The following is a 25,068-nucleotide window of genomic DNA, read 5'->3' as shown; positions in this document are numbered from 1 at the left end:
GATATTATCAACTGGATCTCATTCCCAAACCAATCTTTTGTCAGGGTCAAAGTAGGGATCATTGATCCCACAGCTCCAGAGGACAAATTCTTCAATATTTCTGTAGATTCCATCACATGGCCAGTAGGATTTAATCAGGTTAGTTGTTTAAATCTAGATTGGTCTCCCTTCCTTTACGTAGCATAAAAGTGTCTTTATTGTTGAAAGACTTAGAGCATCATCTGTGAACAAGCCTAAATATAAATGTTCAGGGAAGGAAAATGTATCTGTAAGAATAATTACTTTTGTAATAGTTGATACAAAATACCCTTTACTGGGCCCTCTGTTACTTACATATAATAGCTTCATGGTTTCAAAGTAAAAGCTACAATCCGGTAAACAACCCATTTCACCAGTCTGGTGACTTCAAAATTCAGAAGTTGGGAGAACTATTGTTATCTAACCAGCACAAAGATTGTCTTTGGAGAGTGGTGATGATGGTTATTGAAAGCTAATAAGGGTAGATGAATTGTTATTTTAGACTAATTACATCTAAAATGATGTCATCACATTACTTCTGGATTGCACTACTTAATTCATAAATATGTTTTATGCTGGTTATTCCAAATTCACCAAACACTTTCTTTTTCCTCTGTATCTTAAAATATTCTTTGTTCTTTGATAGGCATTGCCTTTATCTCTGTGTAATGATCCTTGTGAGACAGGATACAGCAAGGAAAAGTTAGAAGGAGAATCATTTTGCTGCTATGCTTGCCGTCTGTGTCCAAAGGGGAAAATATCAAAAAAGAAAGGTAGGAAATTTCCAAATACAGTATAATGGGACTAAGCCAGGAGGGTACAACACTGTCTGTAATCCACGGTATCAATGCCAGTCAATGTTTTCTTTTTCAGATGTGAATGACTGCTCTCCATGTCCAGAAGACCAATATCCAAACCCTGACAAAAATATGTGCATTCCAAAGCGGATCACGTTTTTGTCCTATGAAGAACCCTTGGGGATCAGTCTGATTGTTCTTTCCCTTTGCTTTTCTTTGAAGACAACTTTGGTCATCACAATCTTCATGAAACACAAAGATACTCCCATCGTCAAAGCCAACAACCGGAATCTCACCTACATTCTCCTAGTTTCCCTCCTCCTCTCTTTCCTTTGTGTCTTTCTATTTCTCGGGAGACCCAATACAATTGTGTGTCTCCTTCGACAGCCAGCTTTTGGGCTCATCTTTTCAGTGGCGGTTTCTTGCGTCTTGGCCAAAACATTTGTTGTGGTTCTAGCATTCATGGCCACCAAACCTGGTTCCAGATTGAGGAAATGGGTGGGGGGAAGAATGGTCGGTTTCATTCTTCTAGCCTGCTCCCTTGTCCAAATGTGTGTTTGTGCTGTGTGGCTGATAACGTCCCCCCCATACCCAGATTTTGATGCACACTCAATACCTGAAGAACTCATCCTGGAGTGCAATGAGGACTCAGTCATGTTCTACTGTGTTTTGGGCTTTATGGGTTTCCTTGCTCTGATTAGCTTCACTGCTGCTTTTCTAGCTAGGAAGTTACCTGACAGTTTCAATGAAGCCAAATTCATCACCTTCAGCATGTTGGTCTTCTGCAGTGTTTGGCTGTGCTTTATCCCAACGTATCTAAGCACAAGGGGAAAATATACATTGGCTGTAGAGATCTTCTCCATGATCTCCTCCAGTGCTGGATTATTGGTGTGCATCTTTCTTCCCAAGTGTTTTATCATTGTGATGAGACCCGAACTGAATGATAAACATCAGCTAATGAAGAGAAACTTTTGACAAATCTTTCCATTTGCCTGATAGCCTTTATATTTAGATGTTGGAGATCTTCCCACTGGCACATTTAAACCAGAGAACAATCTGCTGTAATATTGGCCTTTCATAGTGCCCTGATACTGAGATTTAGAAAGCTTTTGTAAGAGACCATAAAACCATATCAATAAATAATTGCACAAATTGATGTATGGACCTATTTCAGTATATGATATAGAAATTAAATGTGAGTTTAATCTCTTAAACTAAATTTGTCTTGACTAGTCATGTTAATTCATATGCAGACTAGAATATATAAGAGGAAGTGGGCATTAAATAGAAATGAGTGTTTTAATTTAAACAGGGAAGGCCTACAAATTATGTCAGAATCAATTAGATACTAGCAATTTTCTGGTGCGTATGATGTGTAGTAGTCACCTGACTGTTGTTCTGGTCCCTTAAACTGTTGTAGCTGTCCCCTTTCATGGCTTGGGACCCAGTTATCTGAGGAACCATCTCTTGCCAGTCACATTCAGATGACCCACTAGAATGAAGATGCAAGGAATGTTGCGTGTCCCATTGCCTAAGGAGGTACATCTTGCAGGGCCCAGAATAATATGGCTCTACCTATTACTTCATGTTATCGTATCATCAAAATTCCAACCATTTTGGGGAGGAGCAGAGGAGAGAGAAGAGGAGACGAGGGAGGAGGGAAGGTGAAAAGGGAGGAGAAGGAGGAGAGAGAGAAGGAAGAGAAAGGAGGGGGAGGAAGGAGAGAGAGGAGGAGGGAAGGAGAAAGAGGAGGAGGAGGGGAGAGGGAGAGGAGAGGAAGAGGAGAAGGAGGAGGGGAACGATGAAAAGGAGGAGGGGAGGAGAAGGAGGAAAGAGAGAAGAAAGAAAGGGCAGAGGATGGGAGAGGGAGAGAAGAGGGAAGAGGGAAGAGGAAGAGAAGAAGGAGGAGGGGGGAACGATGAAAAGGAGGAGGGGTGGAGAAGGAGGTAAGAGAGAAGAGAGGGGAGAGGAGGGGCAGAGGGGGAAGGAAGAGGAGGGGCAGGGAGGCGGAGAGAGGGGAGGGGGGAGGGAGAGGAGAGAGAAGAAGAGGAGGAGAAGGAGGAGCAGAAACATGAAAAGGGGAGGGAGGAGAAGGAAGATAGAGAGAGAAGGAAGAGAGAGGAGGGGGGAGGAGGGGGAAGGAAGAGGAGGGGTGGGGAGGGGGAGGAAGGAAAGAGGAGGAGGAGGGGAGGGGGAGGGGAGGAGAAAGAGGAGGGAGGGGAGGAGGGGGAGAGGGAGAGGGAGAGGAGAGGGAGAGGAGAGAAAGAGAAGAGAAGAGAAGGAGGAGAAGGGAAGGGGAAGTTGAAAAGGGGGAAGGGAGGAGAAGGAGGAGAGAGGAGAGGAAGAGAGGGGAGGGAGAGAGGGGGAAGGAAGAGGAGGGGAGGGTGGAGGAAGGAAAGAGGGGAGGAGGGGAGGGGGAAGAGGAAAAGGGGAGGAGGGGAGGGGGAAAAGAGAGAGGAGGAGGGGAGGCAAAGCAGAAGGCGAGGGTGAGGAGGAAGAGAGAGGAAGAGGGAAAAAGGAAGAGAAAGGAGGAGGAAGAGGGGGAATAGTAAGAAGTGGGATTCATCCAATTTGCAAGTATTCGCAAGAACCAGTTGTTAACTTTCTAAGTGGTTCGGAGAATAGGTTATTGGAAGAAATCTCCTTTTGTTTTTGTTTTTCATTTTACAGGGCTAATCCTGTAGGGAAGACAGAAATGAAACATTCTGGTGTTGTTTCTAGCCTAATCTTTATTGCCCTGCTTACAGAAACTGCCTCTTAGTTAACCCTTATAACAGCTAAAGGTTCTTGGCAGTACGCCCAGACTTACTGAGCTCTGGAGTTTTGTTTTTGTTTTTTCTTTGCTGGTACTTTCCTGGGGCTTGACTTTCTTAAAGGGGAAGGGTTGTTTTAAGCCTTTTTGCACTGATGTTGGGAGGAAATACCCCCTGTTGAAATTATTCCAACCAGGATGCAACTGTCAGCACTTTGAAGAAATAATTGAATAATGAAGCTGAGCTTACAAAAAGTAATTGTTAATGACCAAGAACCACAATGAGTGACATTCAGCAAAGCTTCTTGTCTAGCTAGAAAGATTGACATTCAAATGTGAGTTTACATACCTTTTCTGAATTTTGGTCTAAAACTGTTTTTTTGTGAACTTTAATTCTGTGCTTGGTGACTTTTAATCCTGTGTGTATTGACGGGATAATTTTCCCTATTCAGCTTTGTTTGGAAGGAAAAATGTTAATTTCTGTTCCTAAAAAGAAGCAGGGTTTAGAAATCTTTTGCTACATTCTAGCGCTAATTGCTTTCTTTGTAGTTAGGCTTCTCTCAAGTGTTTACATTTGAGCTTACCTGGGGTGTGAGCTCTGGCAATGAGCCAGACACGGCTTGTGTTTTAGTTTTAAAAAGATTTAACTGTTGGGATTTAATTATTTATATTGTGTATGATTTTTTTCCTACCTTGTGGTTTCTTTTTCTATCTGGGGAGGAGTCTTACTTCACTGCTTTAATAGTTCCTGGCACTGTCCTTTTGGGGTGTGCTTCTAAGAGGCAGGATGCACTGATTTTTTACTGCCTTTCTAGGGGCATTAAATCTGGATGATTTCCTTAGGATATCTTGTGAGGTGAGTGAGACCAGCTGGTATTTTTAAGTGGTTCAAATAGATCTAAGGATTGTTTATGCTGGGTGTGCTCTTTCTGGAGAGCTTCAATGACCTCTCTGCTAAAGAGTTTCACTTTATGAGGAAGAGTTGGCTGTTGATAGTTATCATTGCATTTTAACTATTTTAATTCCACAAGGTACTCTGGCCCCCTGCCTGATTTGTAATTCCAGCTTGCAGGTATTTCTAATCTAATGATTGGCATTTAGGGCAGTTTTTTTGCAAGCAAGGAAGCTTTTTGTATTTTTCTACAGGTAATCCTTGACTTACAACAGTTCATTTAGTGACCATTCAAAGTTACAATGGCACTGAAAAAGTGACTTATGACTGTTTTTCACACTTTCACAACTGTTGCAGCATTCCCATGGTCATGAGAGGCCGGGAGAGATGAAGTGCCCCTCGACATAAGTAACGTAGAGTTGGCCACACCCACCCAGTCACATGACCAGCCAGCCATGCCTACTCTGCTGGTCACTAGGGCAGAGAACTGGTTGTTGAATTATTTGAATCCCACCACTGGAGAGGAGGAAAAGAGAGGAGGAGGGGGAGAAGGAGGAGGATTAATTTTCTGAGATGATTTATCACTTTTGAAAACTTCATCTAAGTAGGGATTTATAGGTCCCTTGTGGAAGCCAGAAAGAAAAACCAACAAATTCAACTTAACAGAATTTCAAAATCAGGTGAATTAAACTTCAGCTCCTTTGTAGAAAACTCTATTCTATTTTTCTAAATTGAACTCTGAATGTTTCCTCCTCTTCCCCTGACCTCATTCCATGTTCAATTTTGTACCCACTGAGCATGCTTTTAAAATATTTTGGTTCTCTCATTTCTAATTTTAGGGTTTACACGTACACACAAAGACACAAAAGACAAAATGTAGTACTTCTACAAGTGCAGGAATAAATATATTTCTTGCTAGCATTTACTTTAGTATGTGCTAGGGACAATTTTTGATACATAAGGATCCACAACTGGAGAACTTCACTATTGAACTATGAAAAGTAATTTTAATGCAAGAATGACTTATAGCACAGGAAAAAAAGACAGACAGAGAAGAATATAACATCTTATTTATTCATTCATCATCTCCTTTTAATGACCCCATAATCCCTTACAGGATGGAGTCTGGGCAACTAAATGGGGCTGAGCGTTTACTGGCTGGATGCCTTCCTGTTGCCAATGTGGAGTTATATTCATATATATTCTCAATGTGCTCAGAGAGAGAAATATCTACCTAGGATCGAACTCACAGCCTCCTGATTGTGAGGTGAGAGCTCCACCTCTAGCCACTGCACCACTCTATATAACATCTTATTTATTGCTCATCAAAAATTATTTGGCACTATGGTAAAGTTACCATTTAGTAGAATTCTAGATGAAAAGTAGAACTGCTACTGAAACTCATACACTTCTGAGGTGTTATTCAGCAGGTTCTGACCATTCTGGAGAACTGGTAGCAGAAATTTTGAGAAGTTTGGAGAATTGGCAAATGCCACTTCTGACTGGTCCCGCCCCCATCTATTCTCTGCCTCTCAAGTCCCAGCTGATCAGCTGGGTCTTCTTTTGTTGCCCTGCAAAGGAGAATGGAACTGGAAAGCAGGTTAGTGAGATGGAGAGGGAATCGGGGTTTTACAGTAACCTTCCCCTGCCATGCCCACCAAGCCACACCCACCAAGCCATACCCACAGAACTGGTAGTAAAAAAATGTAAATCCTACCACTGATACATTCTATTAATGTACTGCTTTTTAAAAAAATAAATGCTTTTTCAAAACAATGGCACAATTTCCCAGTCTTTGCATTGTGCAATTTTAGTTAAAAGCAATAAAGAACAGATAGCTGCTCCACCTAATTGGACTCAGACTACAAAAATGATGAAAATGTTATATAATGTTATTTTAGAATATTGTTTGACTTTTGTAAGAAGTTTTGTATGAGGTCCTAATGATTAATAACACATGAATTCATAATTTCCCTTCACCACTGTGGTTTGTTTTCCATACTTCTCATATTTAGACATAAAGGAATAGCAACCCAATCCGCCAGACTGGGGAGACAGGGAATATTTGTGTACTCTCTCCTAAGGAGGTTCATGTATCAGGACCCAAAACATGGGCCTACTCTGTGGTGGCTCCCTTTCTGGGGAACATCATTCCTGTATGGTTCAGATTGACCTCTGTTTTGATACTTTTACTCCAAACCCTAAAGACATGATTCTGCCAACAGGCATGGGAACTCTAGAGTGATTTGAAGCCCATCAAGTGGCTGATCTGGTTGTGGTCACCAGGAAGGTGGAGATGTTATTGCTTTTTGTATAGGGTTTTTATCCTTGTAAGCCACCCAGAGCCCCTGTCATGCCCCTGTCAGAATCTGATTCTGAGGGGGAGGCCGAGCAGCTGACAGGGAGTGGAAGTGTGGCTCTGTTGGCTGTGGAAGAAACTGGGGAAGAGCAAAGTCTGGCTGGGCAGAGCAGGGAGAGATAGAACAAGGCAGAGGGAATTCGGAGGAAGACTCAGGGCCACCCCCTCTTCATCCTAGGGCATGCAGGAGGAACAGAGAAATGAACAACATGAGTTGCGTGGCTTATGGGGAGGAAAGGGCCCTGATTCCCTTCATGAGCTGCAGCTGGGAACACAGTGTTTAAAAGGGAAGCTACACATAGCAAAGTTGTTGGAAGCAAATCATGAGTTATCTGTTATTGTCGAGGTTTATCTGGGTTCCTGGCATCTTCTGAACTATGTATGTTTTGTTGACCTTTCAAGTCTGCAATTCCTTATCCTGCCCTGTCAAGTTAATTGCTGCAGCATAGTTTGTGTGGATTTTTATTTACAGTTTGTATATACTTTGTTTTTGGACTGAATTTCCTCCAATTAAAGACTGTTCTTGGGAGAGTTTTTTCTACAGCCAAAAGTAACCTGGACATTGGGGGTGAAGTTGGAGATATTAAAGGGACTCTTCCTGCTTATTTGACTATGTTGCCTTTGTGCCATGCGCTGGGTCATCACAGTCCCTGTGAGTGAGTTGGGCAGCCATACAAATTGTCTTAAATAAGTAAATACAAATTCTTTACAGCTTAATTTTATAACTTATCACATCTAAGAGCTAAGTGTTCTACATTTGGACTGGAATCACAACGTGCCCTGAACATGCCATAATGAGCTACAATAGTAATAGCACTTAGACTTATATACCACTTCACAGTGTCGAGCCCAAAATTAACATATGTGTAGCCATTTTATTTAGCCCTATATTTTAATCATTTATTCCTTTTCTTTCTTTCTCTTTGCTGGTAATGGGGGAAGGGTTTCAGGCTTGCTACATTCCTAAGGTGGGAAGCATGGTTAAATAGTGAGGATTGTTTTGGCTAGGTGTCTTTCCTTCCCGTGGGAACAGAAGCTGTTCCTGCCAAGACCTGGAGGTGGAGATTGATGATACCAGGCAACCTTGATTTATTCCTATTGTTGAATGTGACTTTTGGGGCTGTTTCTAATTTCGAATATTGTGTGTTGTAATTCCAGTTTGTGTCAGTTCTGGAATTACAACAGACTTTGCCAATTTGATGCTTACCTAAATAAAAGAAATTTGTTTTGGAAGATGGACTTCACTCATTTCTTGATCAGTCATCAACCAGCACACAAAGATAAACAATATCTACATATCATTGAAAGAGACAATCAAAAAAGCCATTTCCTCAGCAGCACTCCAACACCCAGATGAGCAGAGACCCTAACATCAAGATTAACACTAATACAACAATCAAGGAACAATCAATTCAGACAAACAAGCTAACAGTAAATAACAGGAACCACCAAGACCATTCCCACCAACACTGACAGGGCAAGCCAATAGTATACAAAAAGAGAGGGAACCTCACTCCCTTCTAGCACTGATGATGTTACCTAGTTTGGTAATGAAATGCCTGCAAGAAAGCAACCAAGTTCAGTGTTTTCTTTTGAAGAGGTGAAGTGAAGACAACTCAAAAGAGTTCACCAGCTTCATATTTGTGGACTCCACAAATATGAAGCTGGTGGACTCTTTTGAGTTGTCTTCCCTTCACTTCTTCAAAAGAAAACACTTGGTCCACCTTTCAGCCTTCTGAATGCTGACTGAAGTTCCTTGTTCCGCAAAGTGTAAATAAGAGGATTCAACATTGGTGTGACGACATTGCAGAAAATCTGGATAGGGGTGGCTAGAATGTCACTGAGAGAAGGCTGGGTGTAGAGAAGAGCACAAGGTCCAAAGAAGAAACAAACCACTGTTAGATGTGATGTGCAAGTGGAGGCTGCCTTCCGCCGGCTTTCCGCAGACTGCATCTTCAGTATGGAAATCGAAATCCTAACATAAAAGGTGAGGATAAGAAAAAAGCAAGCCATGGTCATTACCCTGATGTTGGTGAAGCTCACTGTTTCAATGATGTAGGTGTCCGCACAAGCCAACTTGACCACAGGGAAAATGTCACACAGGAAATAGTCTACCTCATTAGACCGGCAGTAGGGTAGGGTGCAAGTTAAACTAGTCAAGGTAGTGGCATGGAAGGAGCTGGTTAACCAAGTACCAGCTGCCAGTAGGGCACAAACTTTCCGATTCATGATGATGGAGTACCACAGTGGGTGACAGATGGCCACGTAATGGTCATAAGCCATGACGGTGTAGAGGAGGCATTCGGTGCTTCCTAAGAAATGGTAGAAGAACACCTGGCACGTGCAGCCACACAGATAAATGGTGCGGCTCCCTGCACAAAGGTTGGCCAAGAATTTTGGGGTGCTGATGGAGGAGAAGCCAAGATCAACCACCAAGAGGTTGCAGAGGAACCAGGACATGGGGGTATGGAGGCGGGCATTGGAAATGACAGCTGTGAGGATGAGTAGGTTGCCAGTTAAAGTGAAAAGATAGAAGGACAAGAAGACCACAAACAAGATGTTCTGCAGGCCTTCGGTATTGGGAATCCCCAGGAGAATGAATTCCAGAATGACTGTATGGTTGGACATTATATTTAGCCCCTTCCTGCAAATACAAGAAAACACATAAGGACATTCAACCTTATTTTTACTTTTGTCCTCCAAATCCCATTTCATTTCCTACTGACTTGCTTTTTCTGAAAGGCAGCTGGACTTGGAAAAAGCATTTTTTGGACATCCATGACCTGGATGACTGAGAATCTCCATAGATAATACCAGTGACTTAATGACCAGAGAGATGGAAGTCCCTTTTGGTAAACTGTTGATTCCTGGATGCTTCCATTCTTAGCCTCCTTCACTGTCTCTTTCTTTCCAGAGGAAGATCTGGAGAACTTTCTTAACCTCTGCAGCCCAGATCTTTCTTGCTATCAAGACTCTTTCAAGGGGAAACCCTGTTGAACTAGAATCTCTGGTAACAGAACAAAGACAATTTCTCTCCTTCTTGCTCTTTTTATTTCTTACTTTATTGGCTTCTTTAAAGTCTTTTCTGCATCTCAGACAAAAGATCTCCTTACATCTTTAGTTCATCAAAATCACCTTGGGGAATGGGACCTATCTAGTATTTTCAGTATTAAGCAAAAATCAAGAACCTAGGGGCTAACTTCAAACTGACAAGAGGAAAGTTCAAAACTAATGTTAGAAAGCATTCCTTCACTGAAAGAGTAGTGGAAGCTTGGAACCAACTTCCAGCAGAGATACTGGCTCATTGCTCAGTAACTGAGTTTAAACGTGCTTGAGATAAACACATGTCCATCATCTGACAAAAATGAAAATGAAAATTAAAAAATTAGATAAATCTGTTCCATATTAGCATTCTTGGAATACCCTCACCTGATTGGCCCAAACGGACTACACTGTGATTGGTGGAAAGAACTACTGTGATTGGCTCATAATGAATCAACCGCGATTGGCCGCGCCGATCGTGGGAGATTCAAAGAGCCGTCATTGGATGCGAGCCACCGGCAATTCCTATAAGAAGGGCTGCCACGGCTCGCAGGTCCTGCACAGATCTATATACTAAATAAAGAGCTGAACTGTCACACTGGTCTCGAGTCTCTTTTCCCGCGATCGAACACTGGCGACGAGGATAGGATTCTGAGACAAAGAGACCAGTCGAGCACTTGGCACCCAGAGCTGAACAACCAACAAGATGGCCGGCAGCAACTCGCCACCTGCACCCTTCGACCAGGCAGCCGAGGACTGGGAATCATACATTGATCGATTCCTCATGTTCTTCGAGAGCAATAATCTGAAGGGCACGAATGATCAAAGAAAAAGAGCTGTGTTCCTGGCACACTACGGGCCCGCAGTGTTCAAGATGGCCAAGGCGCTGGCCAAACCCCAAGATGTGAAGGAGATGGCATGGGCAGACCTCGATCGGCTACTCCGAAGCCACTACACACCAGCTGTCCCCAACCTCATCCGAAGGCACGAGTTCTTCTGACGGGACCAGGAGGAAGGTGAGAGCATCAGGGACTTCGTGGCGGCCCTGAGGAACATCGGGGGTGCGTGCGGCTTCTCCGACATGGACGAGGCTCTGAGGGACCGCGTGGTTCTCAGGCTAAGAGACCCCATGCTCCAGAGCAGGCTGATGGCTCGAGCAGACATCACCATCACTGAAGCCATCGCCGAAGCCACCGCATCCGAGGCCGCCAAGAAGTCAGCAGCTAAGATGCGCTAGATGAACGGGATGGACCGGCAACTAACCACGGGGACCAACCCAGCACCAGAAAAAAGGCCAGAAGCAAGCCACAAAGCAACAACAACACACCACGAGGACATCGCTTCCTCCCCCGAGACTGAGGATGAGGAGGAAGAAATCCACCGGCTCCAGTCAGAATGAGACCAATGAGAGCGGAGAGGTCGCAAGTCGAGGTTTCAGTGCCCCGGGTGCAGAGGAGACCACCCCCATTCAGAGTGCCGGTTCCTAGATGCCATTTGCCAGCACTGTGAGAAATGGGGGCACATCACCAAGGTCTGCCTCAACAAACAAACTTACAGCCCAAGGCGACGTGACAACACTCCACCCAGGAACCGGGACAAACACACAGAGAGCCGCTGGAGCCACAACGATAGGAGCAAACGACTCAGCGAAGCCCGGCATAAAGAGAAAACACATCAGACGGTCACCATCGGGCACTCCAACACCACGGATGCCCAAAAAGTGCACGTGCAGGTCGGTATCGAAGGCAGGCAGTGCGACATGGAGGTAGACTCCGGATCCTACCTCTCCATGGTGTTGTGGGACACTATTAAACGGTTAGTGCCCAGCATACAAAGACGGGAGCTGGAGAGCCAGAAACTAACCCCTAAGGACTACCAGGGGAACCGGATCCCTGTGGTAGGAATTGGACATTTCCACATCACATTCAAGGGCCATGAAAAAATACTACCCCTAATCATCATGGACAGAAACCACCCAAGCCTGCTGGGACTTGAATAGTTCGCACAGTTGGGGATCGAGGTGACGGGCATCCACTGCGTCGAGGAAACAGACTGGGAGGAAGAACTCATAAGGGATTTTCAGGAGGTCTTCGAAGGACGTTTAGGCAAGTACCGGGCGTCCCCAATATCGTTTAATGTGAACCCCAATATTGCCCCAATCCACCTAAAACCGAGGCGAGTCCCATTCGCCCTCAAGCCAAAAATTGATGAGCAATTGGACAAGCTCATCGCGCAAGGGGTCCTGGAACCAATAGATCACGCCAGGTGGGAAACCCCAATAGTCACCCCGATTAAGCCGGATGGGTCCGTGAGAATCTGCGGGGACTACAAGGCCACCCTCAACCACGCGCTGCAGCAGAGTGCTTACCCCATCCCGGTGGTACAGCACCTCCTACACTCACTGGGGGGAGGAAAAGTCTTTGCAAAGCTCGATCTGGCACAGGCATACCAGCAGCTGCCAGTCAACGCTGAGACTGCTGAGGCACAAACCATCGTGACCCACTGGGGGGCATTCCTTTGCAAAAGGCTCCAATTCGAGTCAGCGTGGCACCAGGGGTGTTCCAGAGTTTAATGGAGAGACTATTGCAAGGCATAAAATGGGTGGTGCCCTACTCGACGATGTCTTGGTGTCAGCAAAAAACAAAAGCCAGTTGGGGGAGCCGCCTAAGGGAGGTCCTGCAAAAATTTAAAGACGCAGGACTAAAAGTAAAAAAAGAGAAGTGCCAACTATGCACAGAAAAAGTAGAGTTTCTGGGGTACCTGGTCGACAAAAACGGAATCCACCCCACAGAAAAAAAGATTAGAGCTATCAAGAAAGCCCCAAGACCACAGAATAAAGCGGAACTGCAGGCTTTCCTAGGACTGATTAACTTTTACAATGTTTTTTTGCCACAGAAGGCAACAACAGCGGAACCACTTCATAGATTACTGGACAAAACAGCCACCTGGTCCTGGGGAAAGCGGGAAGAAACCGCATTCCAGAAAATAAAGGACTTCCTCACATCAGAATCAGTCCTCATTCAATATAGTGAAACCCTACCACTGACGGTGACCTGCGATGCTTCGCCATTCGGCGTCGGAGCCATCCTGAGCCACACTCTGCCAGACGGGAGAGAAGCGCCGATTGCATACTTCTCCAAGACATTGTCCAAGGCAGAGAGGAACTATAGCCAGCTCGACAAGGAGGCGCTAGCAGCAATCACCAGCGTGAAGCGGTTCCACGAGTACCTGTACGATAGGAACTTTTCACTTATCACCGACCATAAACCACTCCTGGGGATCCTGGCAGGGAACAAGGCCACCCCTAACATCTTGTCACCATGGATAACGAGGTGGTCCGAGTTCCTTGCCGCCTACAACTATCAACTAATACACCGCCCCGGGAAAAGCATTTCGCACGCAGATGCACTAAGCCGCTCCCCCCTGCCGGACCTGGAAGATGACCCGGCACCCACAACATCCACCCTGCAGATAGAGACATTGGACAACCCACCAATGACCGCATCAGACATTGCCAGAGAGACTATCAAAGACAGGAAACTGGCACGGGTTTTGAGCTGGGTGAAAAAAGGGTGGCCGGAAACCAAGGGCGGCGACCAGTTTAAACCTTTCCGGAACCGGCAGACTGAATTATTTATGCAAAAGGGATGTTTATTATGGGGGGACAGGGTGGTGGTTCCAGAAACATTGCAAATGAGGGTATTGGACATGCTGCACGAGGGACACCCAGGCATCGTAAAGATGAAATCCCTAGCCAGGAGCTACGTTTGGTGGCCGGGAATGGACAAGACCATAGAGATGTAGGTGGCAACATGCGACAAATGCCAAAGATCCAGGCCAACCCCCCCCCACACCGACTCTTAAGTGGGAAACACCCAGGGGCCCCTGGTCAAAGGTCCACATAGACTTTGCGGGACCCACTAAGGGACACACATTTCTAATAACCGTTGACGCTTACTCAAACTGGTTAGAGGTGAGCGTCATGCAATCTACCACCACAGAAGCAGTCATAAAAAAAACTAACCAAACTGTTTGCCACCCATGGACTACCGGACTTGCTAGTGTCTGACAACGGCCCGCAGTTCACGGCATTGGCATTCGAGCAATTTCTCGCTGAACGGGGCATACGACATGCATTGACAGTGCCCGCTCACCCGGCGGTGAATGGGTGGGTGGAACGAATGGTCAGGTACACAAAAGACGCACTAGAGAAAATGGACACAGGGAACATACACGACAAAATCAATAAACTACTGACAATACAACACATAACACCCAGCTCGAAAACCAACAAAAGCCCAGCAGAACTCCTAATGGGCAGAAAACTACGATCACACCTAGACAGACTGCACCCGACATATAATTCCGAAAAACCACCAGACTCATCTAGCAGGTACCGCACATTCACCCCGGGAAACACAGTTTACTCAAAAAAAATTTGGGGGGACCCACTCTGGGTACCGGCCAAGATAACCCAGGTGACAGGCCCCCGGTCGTACCGGCTAGAAACAGAAGACAGGAGAAGCTGGAAATGACACATTGACCAACTACGGTCGAGAACAACCACCGACAACACGAGCAACGCGCAAACATCACAAGTAGAATTTAATAAAAAAAAACAGAGGGTGGGGGAGAGACCCCAAATATTAACCAAGAGGGAGAAGAAAACCCCCCGAACACAACAACAACCCAAACACCCATAACCAACACCACCCGAACACCCCCCACCTACACCAATAAACAGAAAAATAAACCAACACTACTTACTGGCAGACAACGGCGGCAGAGGGGAACCAACAGAGAACCACCAACACGAAGCCTCGCCTGGAAGTGGCAGCCAAGCCAGCTCAACCAGCCCGAAAAGACCGGGCGGAAACAGCAGAGCCGACAACTCGACCGACCCCAGTAGACCGGGTGGGAGTTGCAGCGAAAGGCCTGACTCACCCTTCTAGGCAGTTCCATCGAGAAGGACAGGAGCAACAAGGATCCCATCTGAACCTGCCGAAGACCACGCCACGACTGAGTTGCGCAGGTCAAGTAGAGACATTAAAAGCCCCGCCTACTTACGGGACTACGTAACGTAGGTTGGGCTGAACCAAGAGGGGAGGGGTGTTCCATATTAGCATTCTTGGAATACCCTCACCTGATTGGCCCAAACGGACTACACTGTGATTGGTGGAAAGAACTACTGTGATTGGCTCATAATGAATCAACCGCAATTGGCCGCGCCGATTGCGGGAGATTCAAAGAGCCGTCATTGGATGCAAGCTGCTGGCAATCCCTATAAGAAGGGCTGCCGCGGCTCGCAGGTCCTGCACAGATCTATATACTAAATAAAGAGCTGAACTGTCACACTGGTCTCGAGTCTGTTTTCCCGCGTTCGAACAAAATCCAAAGGGCAGATTCAATAGACCTGTAGGCTTTTTTTCTGTTGTTTTCTATTTTTCTACATCCAAAAATGAGTTTCTCCTACAGAAGTCCTCTTTGCCACCCCAACTTTTCCCCACCCTGGTGAGTTTGCAGACAAGCCATCATCTTTCTTTTTTTTTCTAAATTACATTTTTGGACTGAGGCCAGCTTGCTTCCTGCCACTGTGTCTCTCACAGCACAGAAGTACACACCAGCATCTTTCAGCCTTGCTATGCCTCTCGTAAGTTTGCTCAAGTAGGATTTTTGCTCCACGTTCATCGTAAACCCATCAGGAAGATCAGATTTTCCATTGTAGTTGGATCCCAGAAATGCTAGGACTCTTCCAGTTTGCTTGTACCAAAACATGTTGTTAATGACAGTGATGTTGTAAGTGCACTTCAGCACAATCTCTTCTTTCTCCCTGAGGATCAGTTGCTCGGGTTGAAAGACCTGGCTGCAGGCAAGATGAAGAACCTCTGCAGGTGAAGAGAAGATCAATATTTTTATTTCTTCAACCTCCTCAGCATCAGTTTGTGAAAATTTGGGACCAGTGTGCTACAAGATCTATTTCTGCCCTCTCGCCCACCCGAGAAAAATAATTCTGAGAGATAAGTCAGGGTGAGGGACAACGACTTTCCCAAAATCACCCAGTGGCTGAAGAGCAATCTGGCTCCAAGCCTAACAAGAGATTGGGCAACCATTTGCCCGAAATGGTATAAGGTTTCCTGCTTTAAGCAGGGGCTAGAAGATCTCCAAGTTGACTGACCCAAGAGGAAGAAGAGACTGAAGATCATCCTTGTGGAGGAAAGCAATTCTCTGAAATGAGAAGGACGAACGATCACACCTGGGACTTCAAAAGATGATCCATTTGATCAGAGCTACAAGACAAGCAATGGGAGGAGAAACTCAGATGGATCTCTCACCATCACAGCTCCTTGTCGCTAGTTGGAGGTAGTCTTCTCAGGGAGCTGGTTGGCTTTGAAGCTGAAAAAACTAAACAATGCTGGGCATTCTAGCACCGCTTTTGGAACTGGCATATAACGTATCTTTATCATAAATTCAAAGGACAGGGTGAGGAATTTGAATTAAAGAAATATCCTCCATTACTTGCTCTTGACTGCTGGTGACTTCACCAATGCTTGCTCTCTTTCTTTCTTTCTTTCTTTCTTTCTTTCTTTCTTTCTTTCTTTCTTTCTTTCTTTCTTTCTTCCTTTCCTTTCCTTTCCTTTCCTTTCCTTTCCTTTCCTTCTTTCCTTCCTTCCTTCCTTCCTTCCTTCCTTCCTTCCTTCCTTCTTTCTTTCTTTCAGTTTTCCCAGGACAGTAACTCTATTGAATTCTACTGTATTGTGCAATATTAATGCAATATCAGGGTTTTTCAATTCAATGTATAGAATGTGAAGGATGTGTGTTTTTGTTTTATTTTCATAGTCATAATGTACACTGAAGATGGTATTTAATTTCATTGTACAAGGTGCAATGACAATAAAGTAAACTTTCCTTCCTTCCTTCCTTCCTTCCTTCCTTCCTTCCTTCCTTCCTTCCTTCCTTCTTTTTTATTTCTTTTTCTCTTTCTTTCTTTCTCTTTCTTTTTTCTTTCTTTTTCTTTCTTTTTTCTTTTTTCTTTTTCTTTCTTTCTTTCCTTCTTTTCTTTTTTCTGTACTGCATACTCCTTCCTCCTTCTATTTTTCCCGCAACAACAACCCTGCAAGGTGGGTTGGGCTGAGAGGGAGAGAGACTGTTCTTAAATAAATAAGCATAAAGGGTGTCGTTCATTTGCATGTCTTCCTTGTTAGGGGTGAACAAACTGCAATTGCTTTTGAATATTATACAGTAGGAACTGTCAACTAACCACAGAAGCCACATCTACAAAACTGCTGTGGCCAGAATGAAAGTGGCTAATTGGTGTGACGTCGCATCTTGCAAATGTGCTTATTTGAGAAATTTATATGGCCCCCTACTTGCTCACAGACACTCTAGGCAGCTTGCAAGCAACAAGAATACAATATAGAAAATAAACAAATAAAAAACAATAATCAAACCACCCACCTGTGATAAAATACTCCTTTTGCTCCTAGTTCCTTTCCCCCTTGACCCCCACTCCTCCTTCTCTTCTCTTCCCCAAACTTTCATTCTGGCTTTGGAGAAGGCAGAATGAAATTCTTCTTTGGAAAAGAAGAATTTCTTTTATTTTTCTTATATGTACCCATTTCATGTATTCACAACTATGTATACACTTATACTTATTATCTAGTAAACAATTGGCAAATCAAATAAATAAATAAATAAATAAATAAATAAATAAATAAATAAATAAATAAATAAATAAATAAATAAAGGCAGATTTTTGTGGTCCCTTCCTGCACTCTAGTGGTGAGTTGAAGCATTTCTCAACACGACCTAAAACTATAGGTAGCCTTAGGACTTAACCACAATTAGGACAAGAACATTTGTGATTAAGTGGTGCCATCATTAAGTGAGGCATCATGTGACCACACCCAGTTTTATGACTTTTTTTAATGCAGTCATTAAGCAAGGCAGTACGTAATCATGACTTGTGACCATTCCTGCTGGCTTCCCTAATGGAATTTGCTTCTGATCGTGTGATTGCAGGACTTTCTCATGAATGTGAATTGGCTGCCAAGCACCTGGATCATGACCATGGGGATGTAGCAATAGTATCAGGTCATAAGTCATTTTTTTCAGCACCACTATATATCTGTCTGTCTGTATGTTTGTCTCTATCTTTCTATCTAATCTATCTGTCTATCTATCTCTATCTAATCTAATCTATCTATCTCTGTCTAATCTATCAATCTATCTATCTCTATCTAATCTGTCTATCTTATCTATCTGCCTGTCTCTATCTATCTCATCCATCTTTCTGTCTGTCTGTCTCTATCTAATCTAATCTATTTTATCTATCTCTATCTAATCAATCCATTTATCTGTCTGTCTATCTCCATCTATCTATCTAATCTATCTGTCTCTATCTAATCTATTTATTTATCTGTCTCTATCTATCGAATCATCTAGCTAGCTATCTCTATCTAGTCTATTTTATCTATCTGCCTATCTTATCTATTTTATCTATCTGCCTATCTGTATCTATCTATCTATCTATCTATCTATCTATCTATCTATCTATCTATCTAATCATCTAGCTAGCTATTTCTATCAAATTTATCTATCTCTATCTAATCTATCTATTTTATTTATCTATCTATCTCTTTCTAATCTATCTATTTTATCTATCTGCCTATCTATCTAATCTATCTATCTGCCTGTCTCTATCTATCTCATCTATCTATCTGTCTCTATCTATCTCATCTATGTATCTGTCTGTCTCTATCTAATCTATCTACCTATCAGTGAAGTAATCAACTCATGGTGAACAGGTATTCCATGAAAGCCCCCAAATAATGGATAAAACAAGCTTAAGACTAACCCAGAAACTATCAGCTCCTGTGTTGACCCTAGACAGAGTCCATATTTGGATTCACAACTACTTGATAAATCAACGTAAGAGAGCCAATGCCAGAGTGGTTTTACCCAGTTTTGCCTGGTGGGCAATTGAGGGCTTTACCCGGAGTGTCCTGGGATAATGTCTCGTGCCCTCATCATCTTGTGGCTGGATTCCATTTAGTGGTTATGGCTGTCCAGCCTTAGAGATGACAGCTGCCTTGGGGACCTTGGGCCAATCGCCAGGAGACTGTGAGCTCTAATCCCATTTTAAGCATGAAAGCCAGCTGGATGACAATAGAAGGAGGAAGGTGTGTTGGATATGTTCACTGTCTTGAGTTATTTGCAAAAAAAAATAAGGAAAGAAGAAAGAAAGAAAGAAAGAAAGAAAGAAAGAAAGAAAGAAAGAAAGAAAGAAAGAAAGAAAGAAAGAAAGAAAGGAAGGAAGGAAGGAAGGAAGGAAGGAAGGAAGGAAGGAAGGAAGGAAGGAAGGAAGGAAGGAAGGAAGGAAAAAGAAGAAGGGAAGGAAGGAAAGAAAGAAAGAAGGAAGAAAGGAAAAAAAGAGGGAAGGAAGGAAGGAAAGAAGGAAGGAGGGAAAGAAAGAAAGACAGACAGAAAGACAGAAAGAAAGAAAGCTACTCCAACACCATTCCAAGGGTGTTCATCCCAAATTGTATAGCTAAAAATCTTTTTAAAAACAAGGAAGTCCAGTTACCTCCTGAAAAAGCACATTTGGGACAACTATGACCTGGATGACTGAGAATCTCTACAGACTTTTAGCTGAGATGAACTCCTTTGGAATAGTGTGGGAGCAGGAATGGATTTCCAGAGGAAAAATGCCAGACTACAGGAACCAGGAGCATTACTCGGGTGACCCTGAAGACACAGATAAACCTTCAAGTCCTTCAACGATCCTCTGAAAGGATGCAAATGACCAGCTGTCCGCAAGGAGTATAAATCCTTCCATTCCCCACCATCCCATCAGAGCTGAAGAAGCTTCTAGGATGAGAAGCGAAGTGTTTTCAAAAGAAAAACAAGAAAGTCCAGTTGGCTCTTGAAAGAAGCACCTTTGGGAGATTGACCGACAAACAGATTTATTTGTTTGGCTATCAGATGTTGTGTTTTATTCATCTGGTATTTGTTTGTTTGTTTATGAAATAAATTTATATGGCCACCCAACTCACACACTGTGACTCCGGATGATCTGTGGCAATAAAAAGCCACAATTTCAGCCCCCCCATCCCCCGCAGTAGAAACAAACACAATCAAACAGGCTACTATTTTGGTTTTAAGTTTTGCCTATTGGGTGATCCCCTCTAATGTATGCAGGATTGCCCTGGGCAGCATGGATGATAAAGCATCGCATCAGAAAAATAGTACAATATTTTGAGGGTGATCAGTTCAGAACTGGTGTTTCTCAACCTTAGCAACTCAAAGATGGGTGGAGTTCAATTTCCCAGAATTCCCCAGCCTGCTAGTTGGAGAATTCTGAGAGTTGAAGTCCACTTTTTTTAGAATTGCCTTGGTTGAGTCTAGTCTATGAAAAGAAGGACCAGGGGAGACATGACAGCAGTGTTCTAATATTTGAGAGGCTCCTACAAAGATGAGGGGGTCAAACTATTTTCCAAAGCACTTGAAGGCAGGACAAAGAACAATGGATGGAAACTAACCGAGGAGAGAAGCAACCTAAAACTAAGGAGAAATTTCCTAACAATGAGAGCAATCACTTGCTTTCGGAAGCTGTGGGTGCTCCATCACTAGTGGCTTTCAAAAAAAAAAGATAGGGCAACCATTTATCTGAAATGGTATAGAATCTCCTGCTTGACCAGGGCATTAGACTAGATGACTTCTAAGATCCTTTCCAACTCTTTTATTCTGTTCTGTTCTATTCTATTATTTTTCTTCCTATCCTATTATTTCTATTCCTATTCCTATTCTATACTATTCCATGCCATGCAATGCCATTCTATTCTGTTCTATTCTGTTAAGAAACTGTATCTAAAATACTTGGGCAACGCTTTCTGGAGCACAGATTAATTCATCATGCCAGCTAAATAAAGCATTTTTTTAAAATTTTGTAGACCTTCCCATTCACTCCACTCCCCTGTCAAGGGAAAAAGCTTCATGTCCTTTGTACTAAAGTTGAAAATATCTTGGAATGGTTATGTCCCACTCAACAATGATGTCATGAATTGTAATCTCTACAGGGTCAACAAATGGCTGTTGCAAAGCAACATTAAAAGACTTTGTCTGGATGCAAAAAAAAAGAGAGAGAGAGAGAGGGTGGGGGCTATGGTATATATGGCAAAAGAAAAAAAATACAGATGAGATTAAGCAACTGAGCTGAAGCACGTAAACAAAAGGAACTGTCCTTCAGGTGCATGCAAAATTGTAAGTTTTCTTTTTCTGTCATTGTCTGAAAGCAGGATACATTGACAAGGGGGGTTGTCTCCTTTTTTTTTAGTAGAAATGTATATTGCAAAGAGCTTACAGTAGAGATTATTGTGTGTTTGTTTATTGTGTGGGGTAGAACAAACCGCTGAATTGAAAAATAAATACATGTACTCATTATAAGAACCGTGATAATAAATGCACCGTCAACCCGTTCTTATGGATGTCACTTTAACACCATTAAAGCCCTATTGAATTTTGCATAGAATATAAATAGGAATGGGAATTGGAATGGGAATGGGAACAGAACAGAACAGAACAGAACGGAACAGAATGGAACAGAATAGAATAGAAGTTGGAGGGGAACTTGGATATCTTATATTCCAATCCCCTGTTCAAGCAGGAAAACTTATACTATTTCAGACAAATGCCTGTCCAATTCTCTTCTTTAAAATCTGCAGTGTTGGAGAATTTACAACTTCTGGAGACAAGTTGTTCCATTGATTAATTGTTCTAACTGTCAGGAAATTTCTCCTTGGTTCTAAGCTGGTTCTCTCCTTGATTGGTTTCTTTGATTAGGCTACTTTTTAAAATTTTGTATTCTGAGTTCTTGTGTCTGTAAACAACTCCAGGAATTTTTTTAATGTGAAATCCCTTTTTCTGTTGGTGGGGGAGGGGGGGAAGCCTCCAAAAGTGAGTAGCTAGATTATGGAATAGGTTGGTCAACTCCAGCACTAAATTGAGCAGAAAATAAACCTGATATTTTAATGAAGCCAAGCTTATTACCTTCAGCGTGTTGCTGTTTTTCAGTGTTTAAATGTCATTTGTTTCAACCAATTTTAGCTGAGCACCAAGGGAAAGTACCTGGTGTCTGTGGAAGTCTTTCCCATTTCTTTCCCCCAGTTTAGGGATAGCGGGTTGCATCTTTTTCGCCCAAATGCTATATTATTTTGCTGAAGCCAAATCCTAACACGAGAGATCAGCTAATGAGAAAAAAAAATCTGAGAAATGAATCTGAAATATTGTGTAATTATTCAAAGGAACACTATAGGAAAGAAATATGCTCTTTCAGCCAAAATCACTCCAAAAGGAACTTTACTGTGTACGCTCTCAAGCAGACAACCCCAAAACAAGAAAATGATGGAAAATGAGGAAGAAAGGGGGTTTCTGTTCTCACAACAGCCACATGACATCAAAAGAGTTAATGAGGAGGAGGATGTGATGAGCTGTGCACTGTTAGCACCGAGAGAGGATTGGCGGCTAAATTCCCATAAGCACCTTCCTTATTTTTGCTTCAAACTCTTTGTGGATAAACCTTATTCTTTCACCCTCCCTAAAAAAGAGATGGTTTTGCGGTGCAAGGGGAAAAAAGAGGTCCTTCATTTCTAGAATTGGAGAAACAGGGGATTATTAAAGACATGCATAGGTTCTTGTGATGTGGTTGGCATTTTTTATCTATTTCCATTTGAGAAGAGAGAGAGAGAGACAGAGACAGAGACAGAGACAGAGAGACAGAGAGAGACAAAGACAGAGGAGAGGGAGGGGGGAGGGAGGGAGGGAGGGAGAGAGAGAGAGAGAGAGAGAGAGAGAGAGAGAGAGAGAGAGAGAGAGAGAGAGAGAGAGATGTGAACTTTTAAAGTTTCCTTTGTCATCCAGAGAATTATTATTACTTATTTGATTTTATCTCCCCTTTATTACTTTAAAAGTAACTCAAGGTGACAAACATACCTAACACTCCTTCCTCCTCCACTTTTTCCTCATAACAACAATCCTACGAGGTGGGTTGGGCTGAGGAAAAGTGAATGACCCCAAGTCACCCAGCTGGCTTTCACGCCTAAAGCAGGACTAGAATTCACAGTCTCCTGGTTTCTAAGCTGGCACTTTAACTACACTAAACTGCCTGATGGGACTTGTTTTCCAACTTGTGGATAGCGTTACTTGAAAAAGAATGCCTTCAAAAAAGATCGGTTGTTCATCACCAGCATTTGATTTCTTGCCAATATAAGAGAGAAAAAGAGAATGTTTATTCATTCATTATTTTAATTAATGAATTCATTAATTTCTAGAAAGCTTTTTAACAAACCTTGCCCATTTTTTTCAGTCAGGTATTCTGCTGTCACTGGGTTTCAGTTGCCAGATTTAAAGCTGGCAATCCACATTAATTTTTTTATTTATTAAGTTACAAAGTATATAAAATAGAAGAAGAGTGGGGGGGAGAGGAAAGGGGGAAAGAAAAAGAAGCACTGACTTCCAACTCTTCCTGTTACAGTAAAATAAAGCATTAACATCAAATCACAGCTGTTTGCTTTTCCATAATAGTATGAACAAATCAATTTTCTAAGGATCTATCAGTTTCATCTGTAAAACCCAAAAGTCAGAGTTACATTCCTTTCCACATCGAGCACGAAGTTCAGAAGCAGTTTCCATGTGGAAACAAAAGTATTTGTGTTCTTTTCTTTAATCAAAGTCGCCAGTTTTGCCATTTCCACCAACTCCATCAATTCCTGCAACCATTCTTCCATGAGAGGAACCAAATCCACATATTTGTCAGGTGCAAAGTAAGCACAATGAATCATCTATCTTTTGCTTAGGGGAGGAAGAAAATATTCTTTCATCCCAGGTATGCGACACAAAATACCAACCAATGGGCATGAGAGTTCAAGCATTCCTCTAACAATGCTCCTCTTTCCACCATCCTAGAAATGAGGAATCTCCCTTTTCCTTGCACCTCAAAATCACCTCTTGAATCTAAAGAATCTAAAGAAAATAAAAATAACACAGTTACTTAGTTTAGCTGCCAGTCTGCTCTCAGTGTTCATTAGGGAGTCAACTTATTTTCCAAAGCACCTGAAGGCAGGAAAAGAAGCAATGGGTGGAAACAGAACAAAGAGAGAAATAACCTAGAACTAAGGAGAAATTTCCTGACAGTTAGAACAATTAATCAGTGGAACAACTTGCCTCCAGAAGTTGTAAATGCTCCAACACTGGAGGCTTTTAAGAAGGGACTGGACAGCCATTTGTCACAAATCATATAGGGTCTCCTGCTTGAACAGGGGGTTGGACTAGAAGACCTCCAAGGCCCCTTCCAACTCTGTTGTTCTGTATTAAGAGTGCACAGTAAATCACATCACCAGCACTCACTGTTTGGATTCCACCTAGCTGTCTCTCTGACATTGCAAATATACAGATAGTCCTCACCATGCGACCACAATGGAGCCCAACATTTATGTTGCTAAGTGAGACGTTTGTTAGGTGAGTTTTGTCCCATTTGATGACTTTTCTTGCCACAGTTGTGAAGTGAATCCCTGCGGTTGTTAAGTTAGTCACGCGGTTGTTAAGTGAATCGGGCTTCTCCTTCCCCCTCCCCCCACATTGACTTTGCTTATCAGAAGGTCGCAAAAGGGGGATCATATGACCCTGGGAACACTGCAACCATCATAAATACGAGTCGACTGCCAAGCATCTGAATTTTGATCATGTGGAGATGCCGCAATGGTCGTAAAGGGTGAAAAATGGCCATAAGTTATGCTTTCAGTGCCATTGTAACTCTAAACGGTCACTAAATTAACTGTTGTAAATCAAGGACCATCTGTATGATGGGTGGGTGGGTTGGTGGGTGTCACAGTGCATACAGATCCACCTGTGATACATCTGCAGTGTCTGTGTGCAGTTTTTTCATTGCAAGAGCATTAGGAAGAATGCAGGTGACCACCGAATTAAGCAAAGGGTTTGTACCTGCAGGTTCAGCCTTGAGTTGTTGCATTTCTAAAAACTGCGCACCTGTTTTAAGTGTCCAGGACTGGACAGGTGATGAAATCTGCCTGAATGCTCGTAAATTAAAAGGAGCTTCCTATTTGACACTGGAGAAAGATGGAGGATTCTCCTTTAGCTGGATATAATTAAGCAGAGGGATGGCCATTTATCCAGATGCTTCAATTAGGATTTTTCC

The 25,068-nt window shown here is 43.0% G+C and overlaps 2 protein-coding genes across 2 annotated transcripts; one reads left to right on the top strand and one right to left on the bottom strand.

Annotated features, from left to right (window-relative positions):
* The first annotated feature begins 875 nt into the window (after window positions 1–875).
* Window positions 876–1,790, top strand: LOC113432112 (vomeronasal type-2 receptor 26-like). The gene has a single exon (XM_087946033.1). It carries the CDS (start codon window positions 876–878, stop codon window positions 1,788–1,790), a length of 915 nt encoding a protein of 304 aa, XP_087802159.1.
* Window positions 1,791–8,519: 6,729 nt separating this feature from the next.
* Window positions 8,520–9,446, bottom strand: LOC113432556 (putative olfactory receptor 10D4). The gene has a single exon (XM_026694672.2). It carries the CDS (start codon window positions 9,444–9,446, stop codon window positions 8,520–8,522), a length of 927 nt encoding a protein of 308 aa, XP_026550457.2.
* Window positions 9,447–25,068: the final 15,622 nt, after the last annotated feature.

This window comes from Notechis scutatus, chromosome Z (genome assembly GCF_049901735.1).
Source record: "Notechis scutatus isolate UNSWTSFEM ecotype Mainland chromosome Z, rNotScu1.2, whole genome shotgun sequence".
NCBI classification, from domain to species: Eukaryota; Metazoa; Chordata; class Lepidosauria; order Squamata; family Elapidae; genus Notechis; species Notechis scutatus.
This window is presented reverse-complemented; position numbering and strand designations above follow the sequence as displayed.

Coding starts and splice junctions, on each gene's coding strand:
- LOC113432112 (XM_087946033.1), top strand. CDS start 876: ATGTTTTCTTTTTCAGATGTGAATGACTGCTCTCCATGTCCAGAAGAC.
- LOC113432556 (XM_026694672.2), bottom strand. CDS start 9,446: ATGTCCAACCATACAGTCATTCTGGAATTCATTCTCCTGGGGATTCCC.